Source organism: Sesamum indicum, linkage group LG2 (genome assembly GCF_026168435.1).
Source record: "Sesamum indicum cultivar Baizhima isolate 11 linkage group LG2, ASM2616843v1, whole genome shotgun sequence".
Taxonomy (NCBI): Eukaryota; Viridiplantae; Streptophyta; class Magnoliopsida; order Lamiales; family Pedaliaceae; genus Sesamum; species Sesamum indicum.
This window is the reverse complement of record NC_142658.1, coordinates 4179837-4193473: the sequence shown is the minus strand read 5'-3', so window position 1 is coordinate 4193473 and position 13637 is coordinate 4179837. Positions and strand designations below refer to the sequence as shown.

The 13637-nt window shown below is 35.7% G+C and overlaps 2 protein-coding genes across 3 annotated transcripts; one reads left to right on the top strand and one right to left on the bottom strand.

The window, feature by feature from the left end:
* LOC105179193 (uncharacterized) lies at window positions 1-3800 on the bottom strand. 2 transcript variants are annotated; one of them, XM_011102785.3, is made up of 7 exons: window positions 3430-3799; window positions 3251-3340; window positions 2996-3076; window positions 2740-2871; window positions 1733-1951; window positions 928-1020; window positions 1-502 (listed from the first exon to the last, which is right to left on the bottom strand). In XM_011102785.3, the coding sequence occupies exons 1-7, from the start codon at window positions 3676-3678 to the stop codon at window positions 341-343; spliced, it is 1026 nt and encodes a 341-aa protein (XP_011101087.1). In that variant the 5' UTR covers window positions 3679-3799; the 3' UTR covers window positions 1-340. The 2 variants fall into 2 exon arrangements, with proteins under 2 accessions (XP_011101087.1, XP_088732440.1); XM_088876314.1 differs by having other exon boundaries at window positions 363-502; window positions 918-1020; window positions 3430-3800.
* A 3729-nt stretch (window positions 3801-7529) lies between these two features.
* LOC105179189 (O-fucosyltransferase family protein) lies at window positions 7530-12947 on the top strand. Its single transcript, XM_011102780.3, has 10 exons — window positions 7530-8108; window positions 8232-8282; window positions 8395-8485; window positions 8665-8741; window positions 9268-9356; window positions 9432-9615; window positions 10339-10520; window positions 10926-11028; window positions 11469-11800; window positions 11897-12947. The coding sequence occupies exons 1-10, from the start codon at window positions 7962-7964 to the stop codon at window positions 12342-12344; spliced, it is 1704 nt and encodes a 567-aa protein (XP_011101082.1). The 5' UTR covers window positions 7530-7961; the 3' UTR covers window positions 12345-12947.
* The last annotated feature ends 690 nt before the right edge of the window (window positions 12948-13637 follow it).

Below are 13637 nucleotides of genomic sequence, written 5' to 3'. Positions count from 1 at the left end.
TTTCCAGAAACTAGTAATCTGAATAGAAAGCCAAAAGTACTTTCAGAAAGATGAATGTCTTTGTCAGTTGAATCTAATTAAATAAATTAATGAGCCCGAGTTCAATTTCTGATGCTATTTGGCAAGGAGACCTTAAACTTGCCATGTCATTTCTGTGGCTTTGAGTCAAACATAATATTGTGTATAATAATATGGCCTCCTGCAGCTTTAGCAGTTAATCTTCCATCACATAGCCCTACTTCAATGACAAAATGACAGTTTTAATTGCTAGCCCAGTGCAAAGATGGATATAGTGTTACCCCAGTTCTTTTATCCTAGATGGCAGGAAGCTCCAACTGGGCTATATGTTTTCACCAGGGGGAAGCTCTGCAGGTTTTGGTGGAGCACCAAGTACACGTTCCATGTCGAAACGAACTTCAATATTCCGGATACTATATCCAACCACCATAAGCCAATAAAGTAGCTTGGCGAGTTCTGGAGCACTTGTCTCTGTTACACTAGTCTGTAAAAGACAATACTAACATTATCGCATATGCAAATGCTTTGTTTAAAGAGAAATACAAGCCAAACTTGGTCAATCAGCAAATGCCTCGATATGGAGTTTAGAACAATGGTTAAAATTTATACAGAGTTCCTCTTCTACAGACAGGAATCATTTTGTAATCTTATTCTAATTTAACTACCACAATCAAAAGCTTCATTGAGCTTTTGTTAGCCTGTAATGTAACTCTACACATAAACATTGCAAGATTAATATTATATGACTAAAGATTGTGGAAGTATTTACCAATAAAAGGATTAAACAAATAACAAAACCTGAATACATCAAAACAATAGGTATCATTAGGGTTAAAAGGTTCCAAATTCTTCAAACTACAAACTGCAGATACAAAGAAGATGGAGTTGATAGCACTTGCCAGTGTTTACCTTCATTTGGCTAGGATCGGAGACAGCCAATAGGCGTTTTATGAATGTATTCATTGCCAGCACAACATCCTCGCCAGCGGTACTTGTTAGCTCCTGAGTGACATGCAGAATTTCACATTAGGGAAATTAAATTGGTCACACCACTGCCTTTTAATTATTAGTATTGATGAAGTAATGTGCCAATTCATTGATCAGGAGTTGAACTTTACAAGTTTCCATAAAGTTAAAAGACACAGATCATGAAAAATTTCATTACTTGAGGAAAATTATCAATTGGTAGAACTGTTGATCAAGGAAAGAAAAATTGTGCATGAATCGCTAATATATCCCTCGGGATAATGTATCTGCAGGTTTTATTTGGAAAAACCAAGTAATTTTTTGTATAAACTAATGTCCGTTTTACATGCATTATGAAGTAACAAAATTTCCAGAAAGAATCGTAGTTCCAAATTCAGTATGGGATGATTTAGCATTTTTCCTTTCATCCCCATCCAATAAAAAAATCCTTTGTGGGAGTTTGATAAATTAATTCCAGAATGAAAAGAATGTTTTTAATGAATTATTCGAGAATCATTAGTATGAGTTGACATAATTCCTACTGGTATCGATTGTGATCCAGACATGAGACCAACATGTCAAGTTTCAGAGACAGAATATTTTTATTCAACCATAACCACTTCCAGCACTCATGAACTAACAACATGGTATTACCAATAACTTATTCACCTCCATTATGGTCTTATAAATGTAATGAGCAGAAAAATGTTTTAGTTGCCACAAATAATAGTTCAGACAGATCTCTTACCTTGAGATTTTGAGGCTCCAGAGTTTTCAGATACTCCAACAGTTCATTCTGTCCATTTGCAGATTTTCTTGCTACTTGACGGTTAAGTTCCTCAATTTCTGCCTCAAGCAGCTCAATGTATTTCACTGCATCAATCTTTTCTGGACCTGAGATATTGTTCCACCTTATGACCTCACCTGTCACCTTTTTCTGTGTACCTGGAGCATAGTCTGGCACATCCTACAACATCACAGGGAAAGTTTAAGCACCCCATTAGAGATGTGTTCTTTTAGATAATAATTAGCAAACAGAATGTTATAGTAGGAAAAACAAATGGTCCAGGCATGCACATATTATTCAAAGAGAAGAAATAATAATATCATCATCTACTGAATGTAAGCTAAATATTGGCTCTGCCTTTTATCATGCAAGAATATCTAGCAACACGACTATAAGGTCCCCACATAACTCCTGGTTTTGGGTAGTACAAGTGGTTTTCTGATAAAAGCTGGCGCATAAGAGTGACATTAATATCTCTACCAGCAACTTTTTCGTTGATCAAAATTTCAGACACATTTGGCAATCAGCAAATGGCAAGGGCTTATTAAGGGGTGTGAACTGTGAACCAATTCAGAAAGCAGTAACATTTCTTTTTAGTTTTTCGGATAAATACAATAACCATCAAGCAGACAGTAAAGTTACCAAACAATTTCAAGCCTCGTCCGTTATAGTTCAATGTCCGTAATGAAGATCCATCAGCATCGCAGGAGAACAATGGAATTTTGTTAGACCTTAACAGCTATGTACACAATTTGCCGGTGCCCATTAGGAGTCAGGGTTTTCTTATCCTTTTCAATATCTAAATGGCAAGGGCACATCTTCAGGGTAATGCTCTATCTTGGTAGATAAGAAATTGTCTTACAAACCATTTCTCCACAATTTCATCATCTATTCCTCTTTCCTAGCAGTATTCCAAGAGAACACAAAGAAAGAGCTGATTGTGGAAAGAGCAAGCAGAAAGAACTAACCTTTTGCTCTTGTGGTTCAGGCAGAGCAACTTGTTCCAAACTCTGTTGCAATTCCAACCGGTATTGAGCATTCCTAAACATATACCCAGTCATCAAGACACTATACATTAGCTGCGCCAAATTTTCAGCAACCTGAAAAAGAGCAAATAATGCCAACATCATAAACAACTCCAAAGATCTACTTCTAGCTCATTTATTTCTATACCGAACAAACATGGCTACTATGCAACTTAAAAATCGGAAAACACACACTTACAGTGGTAACTGTCACCGCAAAAAACTGTGGAGGCAGAGTTCCAATCATATTTGTCACTGTTTGCCGCATTGCATCAACTACCTATAGCAGTATCATTGCAGCAGAAAAATCAGTACAACATCTTTGAACTCAAAATATAGGCTGATAAATTTTCACCTACAATTCTACACTTTGCATATAAGGCCAAAACTCTCTGAGGCATTTTCACAAACACTAACAGAAAAATTGAAGAATGAAGTACTTGCGCTTAAATACCTGCTGAGGTGCTCTTTTGACGAACAACTCCATGAATTCAGGCTGCACATTCTGCACATACTCTAATAGAATCTCCCTCCTGCTCTTGGGCTGCTCATTAATATGGAAAACAGTAAACAATTAGCATTAAACCATAAACAATATTTGACTAACTTCCCAAAGAAATAAATATACAGTACCAGAGTGCCGTTTGGGGTTTTCGAATCGCCAGCATTTGGCGTACTTTTATTGTCATTTTCACCGGCTCTGATGAGCGTTAATCGTCCTCTGTAATTCGATGATTTCCTCGGAAATCGGAGAGAAGGAAGCGGCGGAACATAGGACGTCAGAGAAGAAGAAGAAGAAGAAGAAGAAGAGAGTGGAGAAGAAGGGGATTGCGGTGATGAAGATAAGAGAAACGAAGAAAGCTTAAAAGTTAAAGACGACATTTCAAAGTAAAGAAAATTCGTTGAGAAATATTTGAAGCTCCTTCCACTCCACTCCCACACTCTTTTCCTTGTTTCTTGTTTCTAAGGAAATACTTCCATAACCGATAAAAGATGCGATTCTTACTTCTGCTCCCTCGCGCTCTCATATAATCGCATCACAAACAGAGTTTTTCCAACATAAGTCGCTGTTTAATATTCTTTTAACAATAAGGCCAAATTACAAAGTATTTTTCTTACCTTTGTCATAATTATAAATATTTATTAATTTAAAAAATTATGAATATTTTTTAAAATTATTATCTAACAAATACTTTTTATAATAGACTATCATGAATATATATGTTAGACGTCTATTAATTTTAGATATATTTATAATTTTTTAAATAATAAGAGATATTTGTAGTTATAAAAAATTTAATGTGGGTCCGTTATAATTTAATTTAATAATAATTATAATAATAGATGACACTAAAAAACGTGATATGATAAGTATAAAGTCAACCAATAATGTTAGTGATAATAATATTTCATAAGTTCAAAATAGTGGAGAATAACATAATTATCAATTCTATATATGAAGAATTTTTTTCTGGTCAATTACCAAAATAACTCTTTATATATATATATGGGTAAATTATATTAATATCCATCGAAATTAAGTTCAAATATGTTAGTACCTTTTGTTATTTATAAAATTATAAATACGTCCTTCTAAAAAAGTATTATTATACTTTAGAGGAATTTGTGTAAATTTTCATAAAGAGTGTACTTATAATTACAATTATAACCTAAAAGAGTGTAAGTGTAATTTTTCAAATGCCAAATTTTAATCGAAGCCGAAGTTATGGCAAACTCATTTTAGTCATTAAGCCCCAATATCAATTCTTATCATCTTAGGCGGTCGCCTTCCTCCTCCTCCAGCCTTGGTGTCTTCTTTCTTTAAGTAGGTACTTCTTGAAAGTCATCAATTTAAAACAAGTGATTTATTTTTAAATTTCTTGATTTAGGGTTCTTGCATTGTGAAATTAAATATATCTTAGTTAAAGGAATTTGTATTCCAAACAGAAGACTTGATATGAGTACTTCTTAAAGATCACAGAATTTTTGATCACACGGTCTTATTCTGTTTTTTACCTTATACTTTTTGAAGGTCTCGATTAATTATTTCAAGATTTTTCAAATTCAACTAGGACATAAGTTTTCTTGTATGCCATGAATTACTACTGCGAAGGACAAGGGTCTGGGACTTAAATATAAGGATGCTAATGGAGACATTTATGGGATCAGAACTCGTGAGGAGAATGACCAAGACGGCTCCCATTATTGGAGGTTATTGAGGGCTCCTCCCTTTAGGTATGCTTGTTTTTTCATTTGATTGCTCTATTGATTTTGTTATGATTTTGATTGCTACACTGGATAAACTACTTGGTATTGGCTTTGCTTTGTTACCTATTATTAGTTTTGGCATGAACAGGAAAAAGGAGGGAAAAACTCACACTCGTCGTTTTTGCTCTCCCTTCCATGATTCTTTTGCGCTTCTTCTTAATTAACGAATATTATTATATTTTGTTGCACTCACAAATCGGTCATTTTTATCTGTTATGGGCGTTCTCATCTTTCAAGGTTTCTTTCTTAAGACAGACTTAGCTTTTCTCATCCCACTTGCATCTCTCGTGTTTTTCAAATTCGTTGTGTATTTCTAGTTATTCTTTTATCATTTTGCTTTTTAGCGATAAACTTATTTGATTTTTTTATTTTCTTTTTGGGTTTGATTAGGTGGCGTTTTCCCATCTTACAATATAATTTAATTGCCTTTGAATGCTTTCACGAGGGATTCCTATTGGCTTTTAGACTGGAATCCATGAGATTATTGACATTCATTTGGTAAATATGTTGGTTTGGCAAACATGTTCAAACTCTAGACCTTAGAACCTCTATTTGGCAGAGTATTGATCTATTAGCATGACGTCTTTTCAGGTACTAGATGATCGTTCGCCCGCGATCGCATCCTATGTCTTTAGTTCAACCCACATTGGCGCCCTCGATGACTCCTAGCAACTTTGCCAGAACATTCTCGCGATGGAAATATACCATCTCAAATGCGCTTGTTATCGCAGGAAACAACATGCAAACCTTCATCTCTAGGACTGTTCATCTGCCACCGACAACTGAGTACTCTTTTGATTGCAATCATACTACCAGTTATCTAGTTGGCGTCGGCCATCTCAAAAACTCGCCAAACGATATGTTGGGCCATTTCAAAAATTTTCACAATTAATTTTGTTGCTTAGGAACTCGATCTGCCTAAAGGATCTTGCAATCACCCTGTCTTTCACACCCGCTGTCGAAACCTTATTATAGCGAACCTCTTGCTTCTGCCAATGAATATGCCCTTTGAAGACCTAACCCAGCCCCGCTTGCCCAACCCCTTTGCATCTTGGGCCAATGCTCTATTTCCTACTTCGTGGGCCCCCAACCCCAAGCCCTCATCCAATAAATAGGTCAAGAAAGTCCAAGGTCTCCTGGATCTGGATCCAAGACTTTTAGGCCGCGTATCCTAACTTAGGGCAAGGTCTTTTTTTATGGCCGTTGATGAGGAAAATACACCTATTGGGTCCCCACCTAGTTCAATTAAACTCAATGAAACAATTCATTCATACAAGCCACTAGGCCCAATCTATCGTTAGTCCAGTCAGACTCTAAGGACTTCTATCTTTCAAAACAAGCGAGCGACAAATTCTATTAGGGCTAAAGATATATTCGAACACTTGTCAGCAAAATTTGTAATACTAGCTTTGTATTAAGCACTTGCCCCTGGAAATGAGAAGGGGATATCAAATATTGACAAAACTTTCTTTTCTTTGTTTCTTTTTTCTCAAATTCTGAAGCAACATTCCTGGATCAAGCTAGGAATACTCATTGCAACAGCCTTATAAACCTCAAGCACAAAAAATTACGATACAAAGTAAAAACACAAGAAAGAGAGGGGGGAGGGGGGGAGATCTCCAAGATCAAACTAAAAAAGAAAGAACAAGAATAAGTGAGGGAAAAGCAAATCAATTATTTAGGTTATTGAGAATATAAGAAACAAACAAATCGACCTTCAAAATAATTATACAACATATCAAAGTAAATACACAATGTTGTAGTTCTGCTATAAAGCAATTAAAAAATCTACAAATACGTGGTATCAATGCAAGCAAATTCCTTGTAATATTATAAATGAGCAAATTATCCCATTATAAAAAAATAAATAGTGATTTACCTCTTTGTATTTTTTAAAGTATAACAATTTACCCCCCTATTATTTTTAAAATAAGAAGGTAAATTGCTTGATTTTAAAAGGTACAGGGGATAAATTGTTATATTTTTTTCACAGGAGAATGATGTGCTCATTTTTAATATAACATGGGGGGTGAATTGCTATTTAGCCAATATATATATATCAAAAAAGTCATTTCTTAACCAAATTCACCCACAAAGAATAGATATTTGGCATTTTCCTCTTCAAATTTTAAAATTTATATCAATTTTGACATTGAAATTAAATAATTTTTTATATGAAAATTAAATTAATTATTTATACAGTGCAAGAGATTTTAAAGATTAAAAAATTGAATTTAAGTTAGATATAAAAAAGTAAAATATGAGGAGGTAGATGCAAATACAAGTAAATTTATTCCTGAATTGAAGTATTATAAAATTGATATATTCAAAACTCTGAGATCTCAGTTAACCCAAACCAAAACAACTAATAATTTAAAAGTTGAAAGATTCTTTGTACCCCTGTTCCTGTTTTCTCCTCCCATTAAATCTGAACATCAGTAAATAATTAATTTTGATTAATTATCTTCGTCCCCAACCTAATCCAGCCTGCCCCAGAAAGCAAAGAATCTTCTTCCCACAACCCCTATTTCCCACTACTCACCGCCCCTAAAAGCCTCCAATTCAATCACAATTAGTATATGTAATTTCTACTTTTATACCCATGAAAATCATTGTCTTCGTTGCAGTAAAAAATCACAATTAAAAGTTTTTCCCCAATTTTTTTGAGCTGCTGCTATTTTCTGACCCACATCTTGGGTTGAATTGATTAGTATCAGCATCCTTGTCGTTATTGCAAAATGGTCCAAATGTAAAACGCCAAAATTTGCTCCCCGGAGTTCCCAACTAGGACTTAGAAAATGATTGTTCCCTCCATTTCCCCACAATTTTACTGCCAGTTTGCCCTCTTTCATTGAAATTCATCAAATATTCCCTTGGCTGTCCGCCGTCATTTCTCAATGGCCTTGCTGCGGCGGCGCCACCACTACCCGCTCCGGCTTATACCGGCTATCTCCGTTGTTTCAGCCGCCATCCTTCTTCTCTTTGTTTTCCTCTCTTTCCTTGCACCGTCGCCTGTCGACAATGATCACATCCACCGCCCCAGGGTAGTTTTAGTTTGTTTTTGTTGTTTTTTTTTTGGTTCGTCATTTCGCCGTCTGGAGATTGTTGTGCTTATTGATTTGGTGAAGTGTTGTTGAATCGGTGTTGCTGCTATTTTGTTGTTGTAGATAAGTAGTGACGTTGGTGAAGATAAAGCGGCGCCGAAGCTTCGTGTTCTGGTTAGGTTTTTCTGTTGCTATGTGTTTGTTTGATATGTTGTGTATGGGAATATTAATTGATTGGATCCGAGATTTGTGCTAAATGTGATGTTTATTCTGTGATGAGATCTAGAACAGTGGAGGCGTGCATCTACGTGATCTTTGGAGTACGAAGAATGCAGGATTTTACTATGGATGCAGCAATGCCAGCATTAAATTTGCAAGTATGTAAACTTGTTTTCAGCTTTTGATGTTACACCTTACTGGTAAATATGTGCTTTGGTTTCGTGTTGATGCTATTCTGTTGAATTTATTTACTATTGTGATGTTTGTTTCTAATTTTTGAGATTCCTTTGAGTGTGCTTTATGCCTGACGCCTTTTATATACTGCTTTCAATAACAGAAGCTGCTGCTATTACACAACCAAACCGTTATTTGGCGATTGCAACCAGTGGAGGTTTAAACCAGCAAAGAACTGGGGTATTGATTCTCTTAATTTGCATTTTTTCCCATTTATTCACGGCGATTATGTATTAACCTACTCAAGTGAACATTTTATTATCTTTGTATCTTTTGTTATCGTAGTGTTTACTCAAAGGCAGTTCTTAAGAATATGGTATTCAAGTGGAAGCGTGGAACTAAGAATGATAATTTTTTAATAATCTTTGGATGCGTAATGTGACTGTGGGACTTAAAATTTATTTCACAGAAATATTTGTGCAAAACTTGTTAAAAGGATTAAGTTTGAAATGACGGATAGGCGACAATAAGATTAGTCTCCTTCATACTCTGACCTCGTATTCGCTAATGCCTGGGGGTAGGAATGACTATATACAATTTTTAGTTATATCTTTGAAAATGTTTAATGTTTTTTGGTATTTTCTTTTCACTTATCTTTCCTTTTGTGAAAGAAAAATGCATACAATGATGTTTGGGTTTAAATTAGGTCCAGTCTGGAGCTCAATACTATTGTACTGAAATTGGTTATCATTACTTGCCTGTGCAGATAACTGACGCTGTTGTTGCTGCTCGCATTTTGAATGCCACCCTTGTTGTCCCAAAATTGGACCAGAAGTCTTTCTGGAAGGATGCTAGGTAAAATCTTGATGCATTTTAACAAAGTTCTTACTGTGCTTCTTTCTTGACACTCAATATTACTCTCTTGAGCAGCAACTTTTCAGAGATCTTCGATGTTGATTGGTTTATATCATATCTGGAAAAAGATGTAAAAATCATAAAAGAGCTCCCACGAAGACGAGGGCAGATATGGAATCCATATACAATGCGCGTTCCAAGAAAATGCAATGAGCAATGTTATATTAATCGTTTAGTACCTGTACTCGGAAAGAAGCATGTAAGTCTGTTGGAGGTTCCTTAGTAATATCTTTTTCCTTATATACTTCTTTGAATAGATGGAGATACCATAGGTGAGTTTCTGGATGAATTGACACAGTGAATTTGTTTTAACTTGCAATAGTCTTGTATTCATTATTTCTCAGTTTAATGTTTTACATCTATGCCGCATGTTAGAACAAGAAGATAATGATATTATGGATTCCAGTAATGAGATGTGTCTCATTTTATGGCATTAGAAGGTGTCAACTCTTCATTATATTTTCAGTTAATCCTTGTGTACAATACTGACATGCCATAGCATGTTACTTCCTGCTAGCAAGAGAATTCTAAACTCTAGGTGCATTTCAGAGACTGACTATGCTGAAGTTCTTAAAGTAACGTGTCAGCATCAGGGCCCATGTTTCCTTGTGTATTCAGAGCTTAGCTTTTAATGTTGGGGCCCCAAGTACCTAGTTCATCCTTTGGCACTATGGTGCTGATACTTGGGTGCATCGTTTTGGAACTCATCAGTGCATTGTTTTGTTGTAAATTTTGGCCCAAAAGACTTTAATGGATTCATAAATAAATACCTGTCCTTCTATTATGTCACGTTCTTCTTTTACTTGGACTAGTTGCACTTGTCGTACAAGGATATGTTAAAAATTCACAGCTACAAATATGAAATCTGCTTTATTTTGCCATGTTCCAAGCCAATAACAAATGGAGCCCATTTGTGTCACAGGCTGTTCAGTTGACCAAATTCGATTACAGACTTTCAAATAAGTTGGGCACGGATCTGCAAAAGCTTAGGTGTAGAGTTAATTATCACGCTCTGAAGTTCACTCAGCCCATTCTTGAAATGGGTGCGAAATTGGTACGGAGAATGAGGGCGAGGAGCAAGCATTACATTGCCCTTCACCTAAGGTGCATATGTTTGCTTCCATAAATATCTGATTTCAAGTTTATTACCTCACTTCTCTTTCATCTTTCATGATCCAGATAGAGTATGAGTGCCTAGAACTGAGTTGGTTTCATTTGGGTATTTCTGTGAATAAATCTTGTGCCCTTGCTGCTTTATTCTTAATGTTTTGGTTTTAATACTTTTGCAGTCTTAGATGAGTTTTATTCATTGAGGCTTTGGCTTCTTCATTTGTAATCTTTGTGGTTTTTGCTGTCGACGTTTGTGTTCATTGTGTTTTTTTTTTGTGATTTTGAATCATGAAGTTTTTAGCCTTTTAAATTTCCCTCTTGCTTCAACTTGCCATTGGACGCATCTACTAAAATCAAGATTAAGGATTATTTTTCTTGTGTTTGTGTTTATTGTCACAGGTTTGAACCTGATATGCTTGCATTCTCTGGATGTTATTATGGTGGAGGTGACAAAGAGAGGAGGGAATTGGCTAAGATACGGCGGAGGTGGAAAACTTTACATGTAATGCTTCACATGCTACTTTTTAGAAGCAGAATATTTCTGCATCTTCATAATGATGTAATAACGACACAAACACAGTTGAAAATTGCATGATTCATTTTCAGGATGACTGCTTCTCACTTAGTTTCGTTAGTAGGTTGGTTTGTGGGTTGCTGTTAGTGGTGTGTGGTTTAACTTCTCTGAAATATACTGTTCTTAAGATGTTCATTTTGGGAAAAAATATGGGGTGATGTGCGTCATTTGCAACTAGTGATGTAGTAGAGATGTTCATACCCTAATCTTTGTTTAGTTCCATCAGGCATAGGCATATTGAATTGTGACAACACGTTATGAGCTTCTAAGTTTCCTGTGCATAGGCATCCGAATAAAACCCTTTCTATGTCCAGTCTTTGTTTAACAGTAAAATATGAAGAAATTCAAGATTTATTGTTGATTTGCAGAATCATAACCCAGATAGGGAGAGAAGGCAAGGGAGATGCCCCCTTACTCCTGAAGAAGTTGGCCTTCTGCTAAGAGCACTCGGGTACGACAGAGAGACCCATATTTATGTGGCATCTGGAGAAGTGTACGGTGGAGAAGCCACATTGGGCCCCTTAAAGGCCCTTTTCCCCAACTTCTACTCAAAAGATACCCTAGCAAGCCCGGACGAATTGGGACCTTTTTCTTCATTTTCTTCTCGAATGGCTGCACTGGATTTTATGGTGTGTGATGAAAGTGATGTATTTGTCACAAATAACAATGGGAACATGGCAAAAATTCTAGCAGGACGAAGGTATATCTTCATCTCTTTCCAATTTTCTTTAATCCTTAGTAGGAGTTATAGTAATTACCACTGACTTACTAATGAATTCATTGCTGTGGGCTGCAGGAGATATTTTGGGCACAAACCTACAATTCGTCCGAATGCTAAAAAATTGTACAAGCTGTTTCTAAGCCGGGATAATATGACCTGGGAAGAATTTGCCTCAAGTGTTCGTATGTTTCAGAGGGGTTTTATGGGAGAGCCTAAGGAGGTGAGGCCAGGCAGGGGAGGTTTTCATGAAAATCCAGCTGCTTGCATTTGTGAAGATTCAGAAGCAAAATCAAAGATGGATTCAGTTCAAAAAGAACATGGTAAGGGATCTATTCCAATTAAAAGAGACATGGATGTAGCAGTTGAAGATCAGAACATGAATGATGAACTGGAATGGTCGGACCCTGAGGATGAAGATGATCTAACAAGTCAACGAGGGAGCAATTTGCATAACGAAACAAGCTTGGAATATGACCCTTTCTCATCTGAGGAGCCCGAGTTGGATGAGTTGCTTTCAGATTGACTGCAAAATCTTGAAGTGTCCTAACATTGCAATGTTCGTCATAACCTGTTCCATTCCAACAACGAACTGCTGCAGCACATAGTTCCACACAAGGGCAAGATCTGATTTTCTTACATACCGCGTCAGAATCAATCTTTGGCAGGAAACTGTAAGTCCTGTGAAGGTGAAGTCTCCTTTTCTATTCTTCAGCTTTAAGGCTCCTTGGAGATTGAACTCTGACCATGCACGTCTCAAAGAAATGCTATTGCTGATGAGCCCCAGGCAATTCTTGATTACATGGTCGGGTATACCATAGGAGATGTAGTGAGGATAACTGGAGGAGTACATTTTTTGGACAATTAGTGAGCTCATTAGTTCGAGGCTTTTGTGCATACACCTGCCTCTTTTTTTCTTTTCACCGTTTCATAATTGACGTAGATTTTGGTTCCATAGATTTGTCCTTCACGTAAGTGTAAAGGCACAAACACTTGCAAATGTGGTGGTAGAGGCCTAAGGATTGTATCATATAGAGAGAGACCGGATCCTTGAGTTTCGATGGAAGTGGATGTTTTTGGTAGACATTGTAAATTGCCGCGCTGTTATATGTATGATTTTTGCAGTAAAGCATTGGTGTCAGTGTGCTCGCATCGGACTTAAATGTCGATTTGGGTCTCAGCCAATCTCTCTTTCCTGACACTCTATCTACGAATTGGGTCGGCCCAACTTGTGTAAGTCTTGTTAGATTCTAAAAGCAATTGATTTGATGAGTTGTTAGAAATTACTTTTCCTGGACAATTACCCTTAAATTTACCATATCACAGCCAATACACTAACCAAAGTTTCATTTTTTTTTATTTATATTAATATAAAAGAAAAGATCATCTACATTTACGGATGATTACATCAAAATATTTTTTTTTTTTTGTAAAATTGAAAATACCGTTCAACTGATACAATACTTAAGTTATTCAATTTTTTAAATTTTATATTAACTAACATTATTTTTTTTAATTTAATGTATTGATTTATCATTCTCTTATTTATAATATATTTTAAAATTTAAAAAGTTATTTATTATATGCATGCAAGAGTGATGTGCTACTAATTGACAAATGGCGATTTGGACACGACGATATTAATTTTTTTGTTATGTTGAAAATACTCCCATATTAGTTTCTTTTCTTTTTTTCTTTATTTTTTATTTTTTTATGAGATGTAATATATTAATTTATATATCTTATTTTGATTTATAATATATTTTTAAATTATAATATTTATTTATTAAATACACACGGGGTACAGCGTACCACGATG

Bases quoted from the DNA above. Each gene is read 5' to 3' on its own strand.
- LOC105179193 (XM_011102785.3), bottom strand. From the start codon at position 3,678: ATGTCGTCTTTAACTTTTAAGCTTTCTTCGTTTCTCTTATCTTCATCA. The intron at 1,021-1,732 runs GTAAGAGATCTG...CATGTCACTCAG, and splicing joins TGGAGCCTCAAAATCTCAAG to GAGCTAACAAGTACCGCTGG. The intron at 503-927 runs GTAAACACTGGC...TGTCTTTTACAG, and splicing joins CCGATCCTAGCCAAATGAAG to ACTAGTGTAACAGAGACAAG.
- LOC105179189 (XM_011102780.3), top strand. From the start codon at position 7,962: ATGGCCTTGCTGCGGCGGCGCCACCACTACCCGCTCCGGCTTATACCG. The intron at 8,109-8,231 runs GTAGTTTTAGTT...TTGTTGTTGTAG, and splicing joins ATCACATCCACCGCCCCAGG to ATAAGTAGTGACGTTGGTGA. The intron at 9,616-10,338 runs GTAAGTCTGTTG...TTTGTGTCACAG, and splicing joins CTGTACTCGGAAAGAAGCAT to GCTGTTCAGTTGACCAAATT.